At 40.5% G+C, this 15,599-nt stretch overlaps 1 protein-coding gene across 1 annotated transcript in view; it reads left to right on the forward strand.

Moving 5' to 3' along the window:
- Nucleotides 1–15,599, forward strand: part of SLC9A9 (solute carrier family 9 member A9) — a 316,631-nt gene that overhangs the window by 134,340 nt on the left and 166,692 nt on the right. The window contains exons 8-9 of the mRNA XM_048864122.2: nucleotides 1,386–1,491; nucleotides 10,056–10,144. Of these exons, the coding sequence (XP_048720079.1) occupies nucleotides 1,386–1,491; nucleotides 10,056–10,144 (195 nt within the window). The remainder of the gene's footprint in view (nucleotides 1–1,385; nucleotides 1,492–10,055; nucleotides 10,145–15,599) is intronic.

A 15,599-nucleotide genomic window follows, 5' to 3' on the forward strand; every position in this document is an offset into this window, starting at 1 on the left:
TTGGTCTATGCTACAGAGTTAGGTCGACATAAGGCAGCTTTCTTCAGCCTAATTATGTCAGGTTTCAGAGTAGCAGCCGTGTTAGTCTGTATCCGCAAAAAGAAAAGGAGTACTTATGGCACCTTAGAGACTAAGACTAACAAATTTATTAGAGCATAAGCTTTCTTGAGCTACAGCTCACTTCATCGGTTGCAACATCACTTCATCGGATGCATCCGATGAAGTGAGCTGTAGCTCACGAAAGCTTATGATCTAATAAATTTGTTAGTCTCTAAGGTGCCACAAGTACTCCTTTTCTTTTTGCTAATTATGTCAGTGTACACACTACAGCCTTGCTCCCACTGATGTAAGTGCCCTACGACACCAACATAAGTCCACCTCAACAAGAAGCGTAAGGCTTATGTCAGTGTAGTTAGGTCGATGCAGTGTCTGTGTAGACATTGCATTACTTACATCGGTTGTTAGCCATCATATTTATCAGTTTCACAGCTAACTTAACAGGTGACTTAAGTTTCTAGTGTAGACAAGCCCTTGGGCCCAGAGCCTCAAAGGTAGTTAGCTACCTAACTACCTTTGAGGATTCAGCCCTTAATTTCTCTATACCTCGGTGAACGCTGCCTTAAAATGGGTACAATAACAATTAATGTTTGCAAAGTATTTTGAGATGCTCACATAAAATATAATATTTGTTTAATTTACAATTTATGTAGTAGCAGTAATTAAACAAGGTACAAGCCAAGCTAAATTAAAGTGCAGCTTATCCAAACTGGGAAAGGCGTGATTCTCCATTTCCCTACATCTTGTTTAGTCATTTACATCTGTTGGTGTAAAAATGCTACCAAATCACAACAGTAGCAACTTACACTCACTTTGCACAAGTATAAATGACTAAACAAAGCACTAATGTGTTAATCAGCTTCCCCATCTTGATTCCTTTGAGAGTCCAGTTCTGAAGCACCAATTATGCTTGTAAACTGATTCCATTTAAAGGCTACATAGTAAAGTTGACCTTCCCTTTTGACAGAGACAATAAAGGCCATGGACCAACTTGGCTTTTTGATCATGTTGTTGCCATATCACCTTTTCACAGCCACATTTCTTTGAAACCACATGACATGAGCACATTTCAACGGCTAATATAAATAGAAGTAGATATGTGAAGTAGACTAATGCTGGAAAATTAATGCTAAATTCAATCACTTAGGCCTTGATCCAGCAAAGCACTTAATAACATGTATAATCTTAAGGTCCCATTGAAGGCACATGCTTATGTGCTTTGTATGATATAGCTGAATAATTTTACGGTGCATTATTTCATTTATGATGGTGAGGTTGAATTTAGGGTGCAAAGCTGTTCATTTTTTTTCCTTAGTATTTTTTAGCACTTGACAAAATTTACAAAGCTGTGTGAGTTCCCCATGTTGGAAACAGGCCTATTCTTCCTCCTGTCTTGGAGTGCCTTCCTGTCAGCAGAAGCTGCTGGTCTTACAGGTAAGTGTTGCATTTTCCTAAGTAAGCAAAGACTGTGGGGCCTTTTAGTAAATCTGTGATGTGGGAAAACAGCACACCTATTTTGAGCATGACATCTTATATGAATCTTCCAAAATCCAGTTGCTTCTTGTCATTGCTGAAATGTGTGGGTGCTGCAAACATCCATCTGCAGGCATAAATCCATAGATACCTGAATGACTTTTTTTTTTGCACAAGTTTTTGTTTGGTTGGTGGTTTTTTTATTTCTCCCACTCAAATCCCTGTTGCATCCGGAGAAAGGCACAGGCTGCCCAGTGACAGACCAAAACCACTTACAGCCTACACATCGCTGCATCAACATGGAGATAGCATTTGTGCAACCATAGTCAAATACATGGCCAGAAATTGCTTTCTTCAACACAGAGAAAAAGTAAACACATTCATACACAATGAAAAAGGTACACAGAAGTAATCTGTGCAATGCCCAGACTCTGATTGATTTCATAATGTGATTAGGAAGAATGAGAGTCATAATAGTTTAAGCCTATTGATGTTTTTGATACTGTTATTTTTGACCACGAACTGCCATAATTCACATCAAGGAAAGTTAGAAGAAAACCTGAGCTTAGCATTAATAGAGAGCCCGTTTAGTTTTTCTGGAGAAATTGCTGGAGACCTGTTAATTTTTACTTTGAACATGATCGTTGTAAAGCTTTTGGGGAGCAGTGAGGCCTGGGTGAAATCCTGGCTACACTGAAGTCAATGGCAAAACTCCCACTGGCTTCAATGGAGCCAGGATTTTGCCTTTTGTGTGATAAGCCGTATGTTCAGAGGACTTTGAAACCAGCGTGTGGTTTGTTGTAAATTGCTGCATGCTCACTCCTCTTCCTCATTTTATGTACAATTTTCTGTCCCATTCTATGCCAAAGGTGGATGAATGCCAATGTGTTTCCAAGTTAAACAAGAGAGCCCGGCTCTATCACTTTCCAAAAAAAACCCAACTTTAACCTGAACAAGGCCTTCTTTAGTCCTGTTGTGGTTACTGGCCATTTTCAAAACATTACCTCTAATAACCTGCTATTTACCTAGACAAAAAAATGGAATAACTTCTAAATCCTTTGTTTTTAAGCTGAGTGACTTCCCACACTTTCTAAGATAGGAATTTTAAAACCTTCTCCCCAGCGGAATCCATGGGTGTCACATTTTAGCCAGGAACAAATATGGTGTTACTAAATTTTTAAATAACTGAAAAGCGGGGTTCATAATGGAAACACTGATACTGCCTCCGATGCTGTCACTGCTTCAGGCACTGCTGTACTGAAGGCAAGTTCCACTGTCAGAATGCTGGAGCAGACTGCATGTCCAAATAATTGGCAGATATCATTTCTTCACATCACACTGCAAATATGGTGACACATAATGTACTCTCTCCTACTAGTCTCTTGGGATGGTGTTTCATTTTTTTAACATATAAAATGTCAGAAATCAAAGCCCTAATTACTGATGGCACGGAGGGGTTTTATAATGACACAGTAGCCATAGTTAACTATTTTTAATGGCCAGAAAGTGAGTGGAAAGCAAAGTCATGATCCAATTAAAGGGAAAAAAACAGAAAAGTACAAGGAAGTTAAGCCTTTGCTTATAAATAAAGGGACTGACATAGATGGTAAAAAAGGAAATTGCTCCACCTACATAAATTGCAAGGAAAACAAACCCCGCCCTTTTAGTTCTGGCACTAGCAATTCTTTTCATATGCACCTTCTTTGTCTCAGTTGGCAATTGTTTAATTACATTGTCGTGATGAGGCAAAGATGACTCCTGCCTCATTTATCAGCAGGGTTGAGCCTCTGTCACTTAGTTTCTATGAAAGGCCTTTGTCAGAAGCTGTTAGGAAAAAAGAACACATGCAGTCTTCCTTGTAGCTTCAGAAGTTCAAAGCTGAGTTTTCCATATACAACAACTCTATTAATACTGTATTGACATTTCATCTTAAAGTAGACATTTTTAGCCCTTTGCTTTTAACCAGTTCCAATGTAACTTTCATCTTCTCTCACCCTTGCCTGAAAATGCTTGTATTCACTCTTTCCACAATAAGAAAAGGAGTACTTGTGGCACCTTAGAGACTAACCAATTTATTTGAGCATAAGCTTTCGTGAGCTACAGCTCACTTCATCGGATGCATACTGTGGAAACTGCAGAAGACATTATATACACAGAGACCATGAAACAATACCTCCTCCCACCCCACTCTCCTGCTGGTAATAGCTTATCTAAAGTGATCACTCTCCTTACAATGTGTATGATAATCAAGTTGGGCCATTTCCAGCACAAATCCAGGTTTTCTCACCCTCCGCCCCCCCCTCCCCCCAAACTCACTCTCCTGCTGGTAATAGCCCATCCAAAGTGACCACTCTCTTTACAATGTGTATGATAACCAAAGTGGGCCATTTCCAGCACAAATCCAGGTTTTCTCACCCCCCCCCCTTTTTTCCAAAAACCACACACACAAACTCACTCTCCTGCTGGTAATAGCTTATCCAAAGTCACCACTCTCCCTACAATGTGCATGATAATCAAGGTGGGCCATTTCCAGCACAAATCCAGGTTTTCTCAACCCCTCCCCCCCACACTCACAAACTCACTCTCCTGCTGACAACAGCTAATCCAAAGTGACCACTCTCCTTAAAATGTGTATGATAATCAAGGTGGGCTATTTCCAGCATAAATCCAAGTTTAACCAGAACGTCTGGGGAGGAGGGGGATAGGAAAAAACAAGGGGAAATAGGCTACCTTGCATAATGACTTAGCCACTCCCAGTCTCTATTTAAGCCTAAATTAATAGTATCCAATTTGCAAATGAATTCCAATTCAGCAGTTTCTCGCTGGAGCTGGATTTGAAGTTTTTTTGTTTTAAGATAGCAACCTTCATGTCTGTAATTGCATGACCAGAGAGATTGAAGTGTTCTCCGACTGGTTTATGAATGTTATAATTCTTGACATCTGCTTTGTGTCCATTTATTCTTTTACGTAGAGACTGTCCAGTTTGACCAATCTACATGGCAGTACATTTGTGCTGGAAATGGCCCACCTTGATTTTCATACACATTGTAAGGAGAGTGGTCACTTTGGATTAGCTATTACCAGCAGGAGAGTGAGTTTGTGTGTGCGGTTTTTGGAAAAAGGGGGCGGGGGTGAGAAAACCTGGATTTGTGCTGGAAATGGCCCACCTTGATTATCATACACATTGTAAAGAGAGTGGTCACTTTGGATGGGCTATTACCAGCAGGAGAGTGAGTTTGTGTGTGGAGGGGTGGAGGGTGAGAAAACCTGGATTTGTGCTGGAAATGGCCCAACTTGATTATCATACACATTGTAAGGAGAGTGATCACTTTAGATAAGCTATTACCAGCAGGAGAGTGGGGTGGGAGGAGGTATTGTTTCATGGTCTCTGTGTATATAATGTCTTCTGCAGTTTCCACAGTATGCATCCGATGAAGTGAGCTGTAGCTCACGAAAGCTTATGCTCAAATAAATTGGTTAGTCTCTAAGGTGCCGCAAGTACTCCTTTTCTTTTTGCGAATACAGACTAACACGGCTGTTACTCTGAAATCTTTCCACAATGTTTTTTTTTAGTTATATTTCAGAGTGGAGTTCATTCTACTGGTTAACAGATCATCAGGTGATTTAACAGCTTTCCAGCAGCACATTTCACTGCTCAATGAGAGATGCAAATTTAGGAGAAAGCATCTGATTTCTTAATCCCGAACTAGTGGAATCTATTTAAAATGAGGTTAAATCTATGCAGCCACCAGAAAGGAGCAATGCCGTGGACTACGCTTATGTTCACAGGTGCTGACTTCTATTATTCCCAGTGGGTGTTCCACCCCTGCTTTGCTCTGAGGCCACACCCCTACACTGTCCCTTCCCCTGACACCCCACCCTCACTTCACCTCTACCCGCCCTCACTCCACCCCCCTCCCTGAGGCTCTCCACCTGCCACTCATTGCTCTCTGCTCTCCCCTGAACATCTCCCACCAGCCACCAAACAGCTGATTGGTGACCCCGCCAAACAGCTGATCAGCAGCACTGCCAAAAAGCTGTGGCCGGTGGGTGCTCAGAACCCCTATTTTTTTTCTGTGGGTGCTAGAGCCCCGGCGCACCCATGGAGTCAGCAGCTATGCTTATGTTACATAAGAGCCTCTTGGCCTGAACAGTCACTTCCAGGGTTGTATTAAGAGCACACCTCTCATAGTGCTCTCCTCAGCCAAAATGCAGGGCTCTAGTTACAAGTTATACCTTTAGGAGTTGAGTCTGTCTAGCACCTTGCAAAATCAGGCCATTAGAGAGTGAGAATTACAGGGAAGTAATTTCCTTTTGCCTATTTGTGAAATGATCCATCAAGGACATTTAGTCTCTGTCTCCTTCAGTAAAGGAATTACTTATAAATTAATGCACACCATCAGTGATGCATTTTAGGATAGCAATTGCCTCTTCTGTGGCATGAGTCCCATTATCAGCATCACATATTGCCATCTTTTACCCTAAGATGAATTGCCACTATCAGTATAAACAATGGAGTAAAATTCATTGAGACTGATTCCTTATGCCTAGCATCAGCTAACAGGCTGTTACTATTCCTATGTGTTTCACAAATGGAGTAAAAAGCAACTAGACTGGTAGACTTTTTTAAATCTTATTACCCATTATCAAAGAGGTTGGCGTAGTTGGAGTTTAGCTATCTGCTGATTGACTTGGTTCATATAGCTATCATTTTTTTATTATCAGGTTTTTCATTTTTTTATATTACATTACATTTTCCAATAATTTAATTTCTTCAGAAAGATCATTGCTGTTGTATTGCACTGATGAACCAATTTTCCATTTCTTCCTAAATCTTTCACTTTAATCCATAGTTCTGCTTCAGTGATATGGGTGCTGAGGCTCTCAGTTAGTGTTCTTTTTCAGTTTTTTAAAAAAAAGGAGCGGAGGGAATGGAAAAGTAAATTAGTCACTACTATCCCCAAAAAATAAAGCTACAGGTACAAGCAACTGTTAAGAAAGACTTTCTCACTCTCTCTGCTCTGATAGATCTAATCACATTCTCCTGTCCAGAATTCCAACATTGTTCATTCTCAGTAAAACCAAGAAGTGTGCATTTAATTTAGCAGGAAACTGAGACAGACATTTACATTTTTGGCTCCAGAATCTGATGTTTTAATGAGAAAAGAACTAGTGAATAGTTTTATCTTTGAGGCATGCTATGTAGGTGATAGCAGTCCAGAATCAAACTGAAAGATGTCAGAAGAAAATTGGACAATTCCGCTAAGTCTTTGAACAAAATATACAATTGCCTAATTTATATCCCATACACAGTGGAGAAAGCATTTTGCTGTCAGGCTGATTCCTTTCTTCAAAATCCAATTTTAATACTTGTCAAAGAATTTCCAGCCTCACTTAACTTGCCCTTCCACAATGGAAAGTTCCATGTTTGCCTCTTTAGGTAATTCTTGCCTTGTTTCCTGTGTAGTTGCATTAACATGCATATGGTCACCAGTCTCTTAAAAAGACACATTGCAATAACTTCCCCTCATGCTTTATGATATATCTTATGTTGTAACTGCCATGGCTGTGCACAGCAAGCCTTGTTTTAGCAACATATAAATTTCTTGCTGCAAGCACTCCATCTCCCCTGGAAATAAGGTTCATATGGTCTATGAAATTCCATTTTGAAGAATGATGGTGGTGGCTCTTAAAGGCTCAAACCAGAACCCACACTCTGTATCAGATACTCTGTGGTTGATACTGGTCTCTCTTATTCCAGTTTTTCACTGGAATAGTTGCACTGATTTAGTGAATGTACTCCTGGTGGGAGATCAGTGTCAGGCTCTTTATATACCACGGACCCAGTTTTCACATTGCCTCAGGAAACAGTAAATAGACACTTATCCCACCTCTAATTAACAATTGTATTTGGCAGTCACAAATCAATTTTTACAAGCATGGTTGAATTTAATAGTCAAATTAAAAAAAATTGGCAGAATGATGACTCATGCAGTGGAAACTGAACAGGAAATTCATATTTCCATTTTTATTGTTGACCCAGGGACTAGTGATATTTAGAAATAGTCCTGCTTAGCCATATTTTTTTAAACTGGCTTTTCATGGTGTGAGCATGTATTTATCCATAACACTGTACAGGAGTCTGCTGCAGTTTCCACAGTATGCATCTGATGAAGTGAGCTGTAGCTCACGAAAGCTCATGCTCAAATAAATTGGTTAGTCTCTAAGGTGCCACAAGTACTCCTTTTCTTTTTTCACGGTACAGGAGGACATTGTGATACTACTAATTAACCTAGAGAATTTATACATTCCCACGTCAGCTTTAGACTACAAAATACAGGGCACCCTGCAAACCCTAGAAGAGGAATTGAAGCCATTTGGGAGAATGAGTCCTTAACATAAACTTGAAGTGCCCAGCACGGCTCTCTAATGATGCTTGCGCTATAGATCTAGCTGAGGGGATGAGCCCAGTGCTGAATTAAAAGAAATATTACAAAAGCAAAGAAAGGGCAGTTAAAGCTCAGTGAAATTTTCCTGGTTTGCAGAAGCTTGTATTACTGCAATAGAAATACAGTCAGGTGAATAGAATTCAGAAGCCAAGAGAATTTCTGCATTGCTGCATGGGAAAATTGGTTTTTCATTTTCTCTTTGGTGGCAGTTGTTCTTTGTGCCATTGTTCATATTTTTTTTTCCTACTTCCTTCTTCTTTCTTCCATCAAGGGCACATTGATGCCATTCCTCAGGTCTTCCCGGAAATGAAAAGAAAAAGAGACTTAAAGTACTGAAAACTGGTTTCAGCTGGACAATACTTTTACATCTAGCAGTCTAAAGAGAGTCAGAAAACTGAGGAAGGGCTAGTAAAAGAATCATGTTACTTTATTTAGTCTTTAGTCTTTTTATTTTTTTCCTTCAAATGATGTTTGTCATTTTTTAAATATTTCTTCTTACTTTGTCCTTCCTTTTTTTGCATCCTCATTTTGGTCCTAGGAAATGTTTCCCACTCTTTCTCAGCCATTGATACCCCCAATTTCAAACATCTGAGAGGCTTTGATTAGCATTCAATATCGCAAATGTTAATCTGAGGCTTCTACAAACTAGCCAGTCCCATCCCCAGGATCACCCTCATCCTCCCTTTTTAGCCAAGTTTAGCAAGCAGGGCAATCCTATTGCTTGCAGTTTGTTCAGAATGCACCGCTCATTTGCTCACTGGCTTGAGTAACTGTGATCATATTAAGCCTGCCCTGCATTTTTTACTATTTATGAAACAGTGGATTATTTTACATCGGCACTGTTATTTTTTAAAGCCCCTTACAATAAAGGGGCTGGCTACATTTGAAACCTCCTCACTAAGCCTCTCCAGATTAATATTTACACAGATGCACCACCTGCTTTTTGGGGATTCACCATTCTCTCTTAGGCCAAGTGTGTGAGCTCCTATGCCCATGTGATTTCTCACTGAAGTCAATGGGACTCCCTGAGAGTCCAACCAACAAGATCACTTTACATGAGTGGGGCTTACATCCACTAGGCAGTCGTGTTTTCACCGGGGAGGATCCCAGGATCATTCCCCCTCAGTTAGTTGCAGCACATGTTTAAGAGAGAGTTTTCTTTTTTCCAGAGATGCTTTTGTACAGTCACCATTGGCCACTTATTTATCCCCAGTTTTCCTTTTTTCCCCTGTGTGGTCCCTTTGATTGATGTTTGTCTAACTTTAAGAGGCTACGTTATCAGTGAATTTTTCAATGTCTTCAATTGTTATACTGTGTTTACTTTATGATCAATAGCTCTAAGCACCTTAGTATGGGGCTTGGAAGGAAGAGAAGCTTTAAAAATAATTAGTGTTACCATATATGAGTACATTTATATTCGTGATAAGACTGTTGCTCCTTCTCTCTCCTCATGACCTCCCACAGGCTGGGGAAACATAATTATTGCCACTCAGTTACAGTCACTGACCCAGTCATTCTGGGCAACAGCTTTTTCCCACCAAAGTGGTATTTTTAAGATGGGTTTTGCTGTTTGCCTTGTAATAAGCAGTGTGCAATGTGCAAGGCAAACAGACATGCAGAGGGCAAAATGGCCTTCATACTGCACTCCTTCAGCACCCACTGCTCAAAAATGCATTTGGGGGAGAAAAATTAACATTTTTCCTGCCTCTTTGGCCTATGTCACAGTTTCATTATTTCTATATTTTTATTATCTTATAATTGAGTAACAAACTTAGATAACTGTCAGTCTGACTGTGATCAGAGGTTGTTATACAGTTATCACTCTATATTAAACGGTCCAAGCAGATGGCAATGAAGTGTCTGGGATGTAGAGAGGGGAGGATTTGCTAAGATTTCTATCAAAGCAAAATTCTAGTTTGTTTGAAGAACATTATTGTAAAACATATCTTAGCATTTCTCTATTACAAAAAGCTTTTAACACAATCTAATTAGTTTTTGAGCAGGCTAATCCTGCCCTTTGACTACTGCAAGGTAGAAAATAGAAGTAGCTGATTCTGGCCTTTCTTTGCATTTCAGGAATTGTTGCAGTCCTTTTTTGTGGCGTCACACAGGCCCATTATACCTACAACAATCTGTCACCAGATTCCAAAATGAGAACTAAACAGGTAGAGTACAAAAATAATTGACTTTGTCTCTTCTGGTGCTGTAATGAATATATAGAGTTACTGCCAGCATACCTGGAAGGGTTTTCATTAATGCAAAGGAAAAGGCTTATGTCTTCATTACAGGAGAAGGATATTTGTAGAGATTTTGCCAGGAAAACATTAACAATCCTCTTGCTAGGCAAAAAAGTAATAATCTAGTCTTTGAGAGACCAGAAATAGAAGATATCCATCTAGAAGATGAAAGATGTAGAGCTAGTAATAATTTACAGTAGCTTCCATCTAAAACTGTTGCAAAGCGTAGTAGGAAATCCAAAAGCTCTAGTGAGTAAAGCTATAACAGTTTTACAGACGGGGTTCATGTGGGTTTTTTTTTTTTGCAAAGGAGTTTTTGGGCGAGCCCTCAGTCTCCAGCATTGGCAGACTTCTTTCCCCTCATGAAATCTGTGGCCTAGTAAAGAACATCCCGGTGACTGCAAGGTTCCTTTTCAGTGAACAATTTGGGAGGCAAGAAAAGTCAGTTTTCTGTTTGTTTCTAGTAAAATGTTTGAGTCTTTCAATTGTATGTATTTTTGAGAACTTGGAGCCGCTTTCAGGAGTTGAGCCTTTGGGTCACGATTCACAAACACTCTGCAACTCATCTGTCAAGGTTCCTCCCCCACTCTGAACGCTAGGGTACAGGTATGAAAACCTCCTAAGCTTATCTTTACCAGCTTAGGTCAAAAAGTTCCCCAAGGTACAAAGTATTCCACCCTTTGTCCTTGGATTGGCCGCTACCACCACCAAACAAATACTGGTTACTGGGGAAGAGTTGTTTGGAAACGTCTTTCCCCCCCAAATACTTCCCAAAACCTTGCACCCCACTTCCTAGACAAGGTTTGGTAAAAAGCTCACCAATTTGCATAGGTGACTACAGACCCAAACCCTTGGATCTGAGAACAATGAAAAAGCATTCAGTTTTCTTACAAGAAGACTTTTAATAGAAATAGGAGTAAATAGAAGTAAAGAAATCCCCTCTGTAAAATCAGGATAGTAGATACCTTACAGAGTAATTAGATTCAAAACATAGAGAATCCCTCTAGGCAAAAACTTAAGTTACAAAAAAGATACACAGACAGAAATAGTTATTCTATTCAGCACAATTCTTTTCTCAGCCATTTAAAGAAATCATAATCTAACACGTACCTAGCTAGATTACTTACTAAAAGTTCTAAGACTCCATTCCTGGTCTATCCCCGGCAAAGGCATCATAAAGACAGACCCACAGACCCTTTTCTTCTCTCCCTCCTCCCAGCTTTTGAAAGTATCTTGTCTCCTCATTGGTCATTTTGGTCAGGTGCCAGCGAGGTTACCTTTAGCTTCTTAACCCTTTACAGGTGAGAGGAGTTTTCCTCTGGCCAGGAGGGATTTTAAAGGGGTTTACCCTTCCCTTTATATTTATGACAACATCAAAGAACAAATGTTAAACTGCCAAGTCCAGGACAGCTGTCACACACCTCAGGGAGGCCCAGCAAATCCCAGTACCCTTCAACCTTCTGTTCCTTCTCTCTGACAGTTTGACAGCAAGGAGCTTACACATCTGCTAGGACTCACTTCTGTACCATTTTGTTCTGGGGAAGTGAATAGTATTTTATAATGTGGATCTTTTGTATCAATTTTTGTCCATGAAAACTTATTACATTTTTTTTAAATAAATGGCTTAGAAAGAAGCCCATTCCCCTCAAGGTACTCTTCTTGTTTGCTTGCTTGACTGCTTTTCTGGAACAGTCTCCCTCATTTCAGCTTCCAGAGAACTCGCCAGACAACTACCTCTCTTCTTTCCAATCCCTCTTCAAATCACCCTTCTCTGCAAAGCCTTTAGAAGACAACCACTGCTAGACCCCTTCACCAGCTCCAACTCATACAGACAGATCGCTGACTGTTTGTGTCTGTTCTATTTTGTCTTTGAACTATTTTGTAAACTAATTGGGGCAGGTACTCTGTTTTGTTTGTAAATCAGCAAGTACATTGCCATTTGATAAGTATTAATATGAGGTGATTGTTTTTCTTGAGCTGCATTTTAAATTGTTTGTAAGAAAGTCAGTGGCTGAAGGGAAACCTCTCAACAAGCTCCAAGAGCTGAGCCAAGTATGAGGTTAGAAGATGACCTTCATGAATGGCTACAATGATGAATGTTTTAGGGCTTGTCTTCACTGCCGCATTAGCTTGAGCTATATACACTTGAGCTAACTCCCTCTCAAGCTATCCTAGCTCGACTGAGAGCAGTCACCCTGAAAAGTAATACTCGAGCTGCACGGAGTGTTTGTATTTAGCAGCACAGCATGATTTTACAGCAGCACAGAGTAGCTGCATCTCTACCCCATGACCAGCTCAAGCATCAGCAACACTCGAGCTTTATCCCATATCCTCTCACTGACCAGTTAGCTTGAGTTTAAAGCGCCTCTTAACTCAAGCAAAAGATTTGTGTGTGAGCACAGGAGCGGGGTTAGGGGGAACACTTGAATTATACTTTGAGCTAATATTGTAGTAAAGACAAGCCCTATTTGTGGCTGAAGGCTAGATACATGAGCTGTGACTGCAAGTTGCAATGAATTATGTGACCTCAGATGGACAACTCTCAAGTGGATCAACTCAGCTCCTTCTTAACCACCTCTGAAACTGCCTATAAGTCTAATTCACATCCAACTACAAAAGGCCTTTTGAATACTTCAGTGCAGAGTGAAGTAATTGGCCCATTGGGAGTCAGGATCACTCTTCAAAATTCTGTACCTTGAAACAAATCTCTTCCAGGCCAAAGACGGTGTGCTCTGTTGCATCTGCTTGTCAAAACCAAGGGGACGTATCAAAGCCTTAAGGGTGTTTCAGCTGTGGCAGCCTTGGGCCTATGCTGCCTATAGCTCTCATGTCCAAACACCCCAAATAACTGACAGCTCTAAAAATAAATCTACCAACAAACAACCCACTCTCCCGGCATCCTGCAGTACTCCTTCCCCATCTATCAGCAGTTTGGCATCAGCACTGCACAATAACAAGGTATTTCCTCCAGCTCCCAGGTCTGCTGCTGTGCTTGTTGCACTCCTGATGTGCTGGGGAGACTCTGTACCCCCAGTAGCCTTCCTAATAACTTGTCAGCTGGGAAGTATCATAGAGATGCAAAAATTGGGGGCAGGAATGTGACTGGATGAGGTTCTGCTCTTCTTACTATACATAAGGCTCTGGGGAACCTAGGGCTAACCCTGCTTGATAGCTTTGATGCAGTTATCTTCTGGCCTAAGTGTTGATTCTGAAGTTGTAGCAGGATTTGTAGCACCTGTCAGGATGAAGGCAAAGCACCTAATTGCCCTGGACTCCACTTCAGATTTCTCAAGACTTCCTGCTACTCCACCTTCATGCAAATCTGCTGTCAAAAATCAAATGCTATTCAGGTCAGTGGTACTGGCATATATGATGAGACGCTTCCAGACTATTCTCCAGCAAACTGTATTAGCAGTTTTGGCAATCCCTGCAGAGCTAAGTGGAGACACAGAGGCGTCTCTCAGTGTGGTGTTCTGTCAATCAGAGCTTGACTGGTTGCATTGGAAGAGTTTTCTGCATCTTTCACCTTGATGTACAAACTGTAGCTTCAGTGTCTATGCCTGTGACTTCAGTGCTAAGGGGTCTTTTTTCTTATTGGGAGAAGTTGGAGGCGTCTCCACACACTGTTTGCCTCTGGAGAGTCATTAAGAACTCTCCTCCAAAGGATCTAAGTTTTAGCTCAAATCTCTGCTTTCCATTAAAGTGTTCTAAGAATAATATGATGGATAGTGATGTGGGTTTCTGATACCACTCTATCAGCCAGGTACATGGATAGCTAAATATCTGTTTGACCACTGGAAATATGTCCACAACTTCTCTGCCCCGTTTCCCTCGGGGTGGTAGAATTCAGGCATCTGAAATGTTGACGATACGTACAACAGGTATGATCAGAGATGGGGGGAGGGGAGAATAATTTGTCCCCTTGACCCTGTTATCCTCTCCTATATTTTTTTAATTCCCTCTTCTTTTCTTGTTTCCAACAATAAAAACAAATAATTTCCTAAGTTATTTTGTGCCCTCATATTCCTGCCATCAGCACTTTGAGCAATGTCCTTGAACCTTTAATAATACTGTGGGTTGAGCTTCTTGCATTGCTCAACATCACACCCTGTTCAGATGCTACAGATCTTCTGCCTGCCACTCTGGTGTTAGAGCAGGATGGGATGTGGTCCCAATAGCATCAACAGCAATCTGATGGTGCAAGGTGCCTCTAAACAGGTTAAAATATATTATAATGGAGCCTAGTTTGCAGAGTTTTTTTCCTGCTTTCTACTTGCATCCAGTTCTCAAAATGTAAAATTTTGAGCTAGTATCTGCTGGTGTCTGGTCTCTGAAGAGTTGCCTTAAGGCTTATTCAATCATAGCATGTCACTGTAGCTAGCTTTGGATTTCTTCTACTTCAAAAGGTCTGTGCAGTGCAACCATATGGAATTTTTAATACTGTTACTCAACGTTATTGTCTGTATGTTGCATTAAGCAGTGAATCAAAATATGGATTATTGATGTTACTGTGGCTAATGCTAGCTACAACCGGTCTTCCTTACACAGCCATGGTTCCACATGATATCTCTGTTTAGGTGGGGAAAAGACTGTAATTTGTCACTTTAATAGAAGTTTGAATCACTTCACTCATGGTTTTTAATCCTGAAGTCCTTACTTAGTTTTGACACAGTCATTATTCTGGCTTAATTCTGGGGGTCTGCAGACTATGTGTAAGGGTTCAGTGAAAGATTGTTGTTGCCACAGAACAGTGGTTTTTAACCTGTGGTCTGCAGACTCCTATAGGTCTGCAGTCTAAGTCCAAGATTTCCAAAGGGGTCCACACCTCCATTTGAAAATAGTAGGGGTCCGCAAATGAAAAAAGGTTGAAAACCACTGTTCTCGATGAAGCCAAATGGAGCTTTGCCAGAATAAGGACAGAGTAAAAACTGAGAAAGGACTAAAGGATTTGGCCCAGAATTGATTACTGTGGTTTAGGGGATGAATTTTAGTTTTGTTAGCGGTTGGAGATATTTGCTGTATCCTCAACCTGTACTGTAGATGCCTATTTAGATTGAGGATATTTGCTGTGTTATCCTCAACCTATACTGTCGATGCCTATTTTTTTACAAAAAAAAAAAAAATTTAATGGACTGTGAAGATCCTAAAGGGATCTGAATATCTTATGCAAAATATAGACATCCCTGGGGCTTCTCATTTTCTAGTAGTGAGAATTTAGCCAACACTTGTCATTTAGAAAAAAGGAAATTATCTGGTATAATATATTCCAACATGGGCACCCCATTACCTGAAAATGTGAGGGTAGAACAATAATTAGAGAAAGGTCATTCAAATTCACAGAGGATTTCAAAATTTGGTTTCATTCAGACTTGGTGGTGGGCTG

Source organism: Caretta caretta, chromosome 9 (genome assembly GCF_965140235.1).
Source record: "Caretta caretta isolate rCarCar2 chromosome 9, rCarCar1.hap1, whole genome shotgun sequence".
NCBI classification, from domain to species: Eukaryota; Metazoa; Chordata; order Testudines; family Cheloniidae; genus Caretta; species Caretta caretta.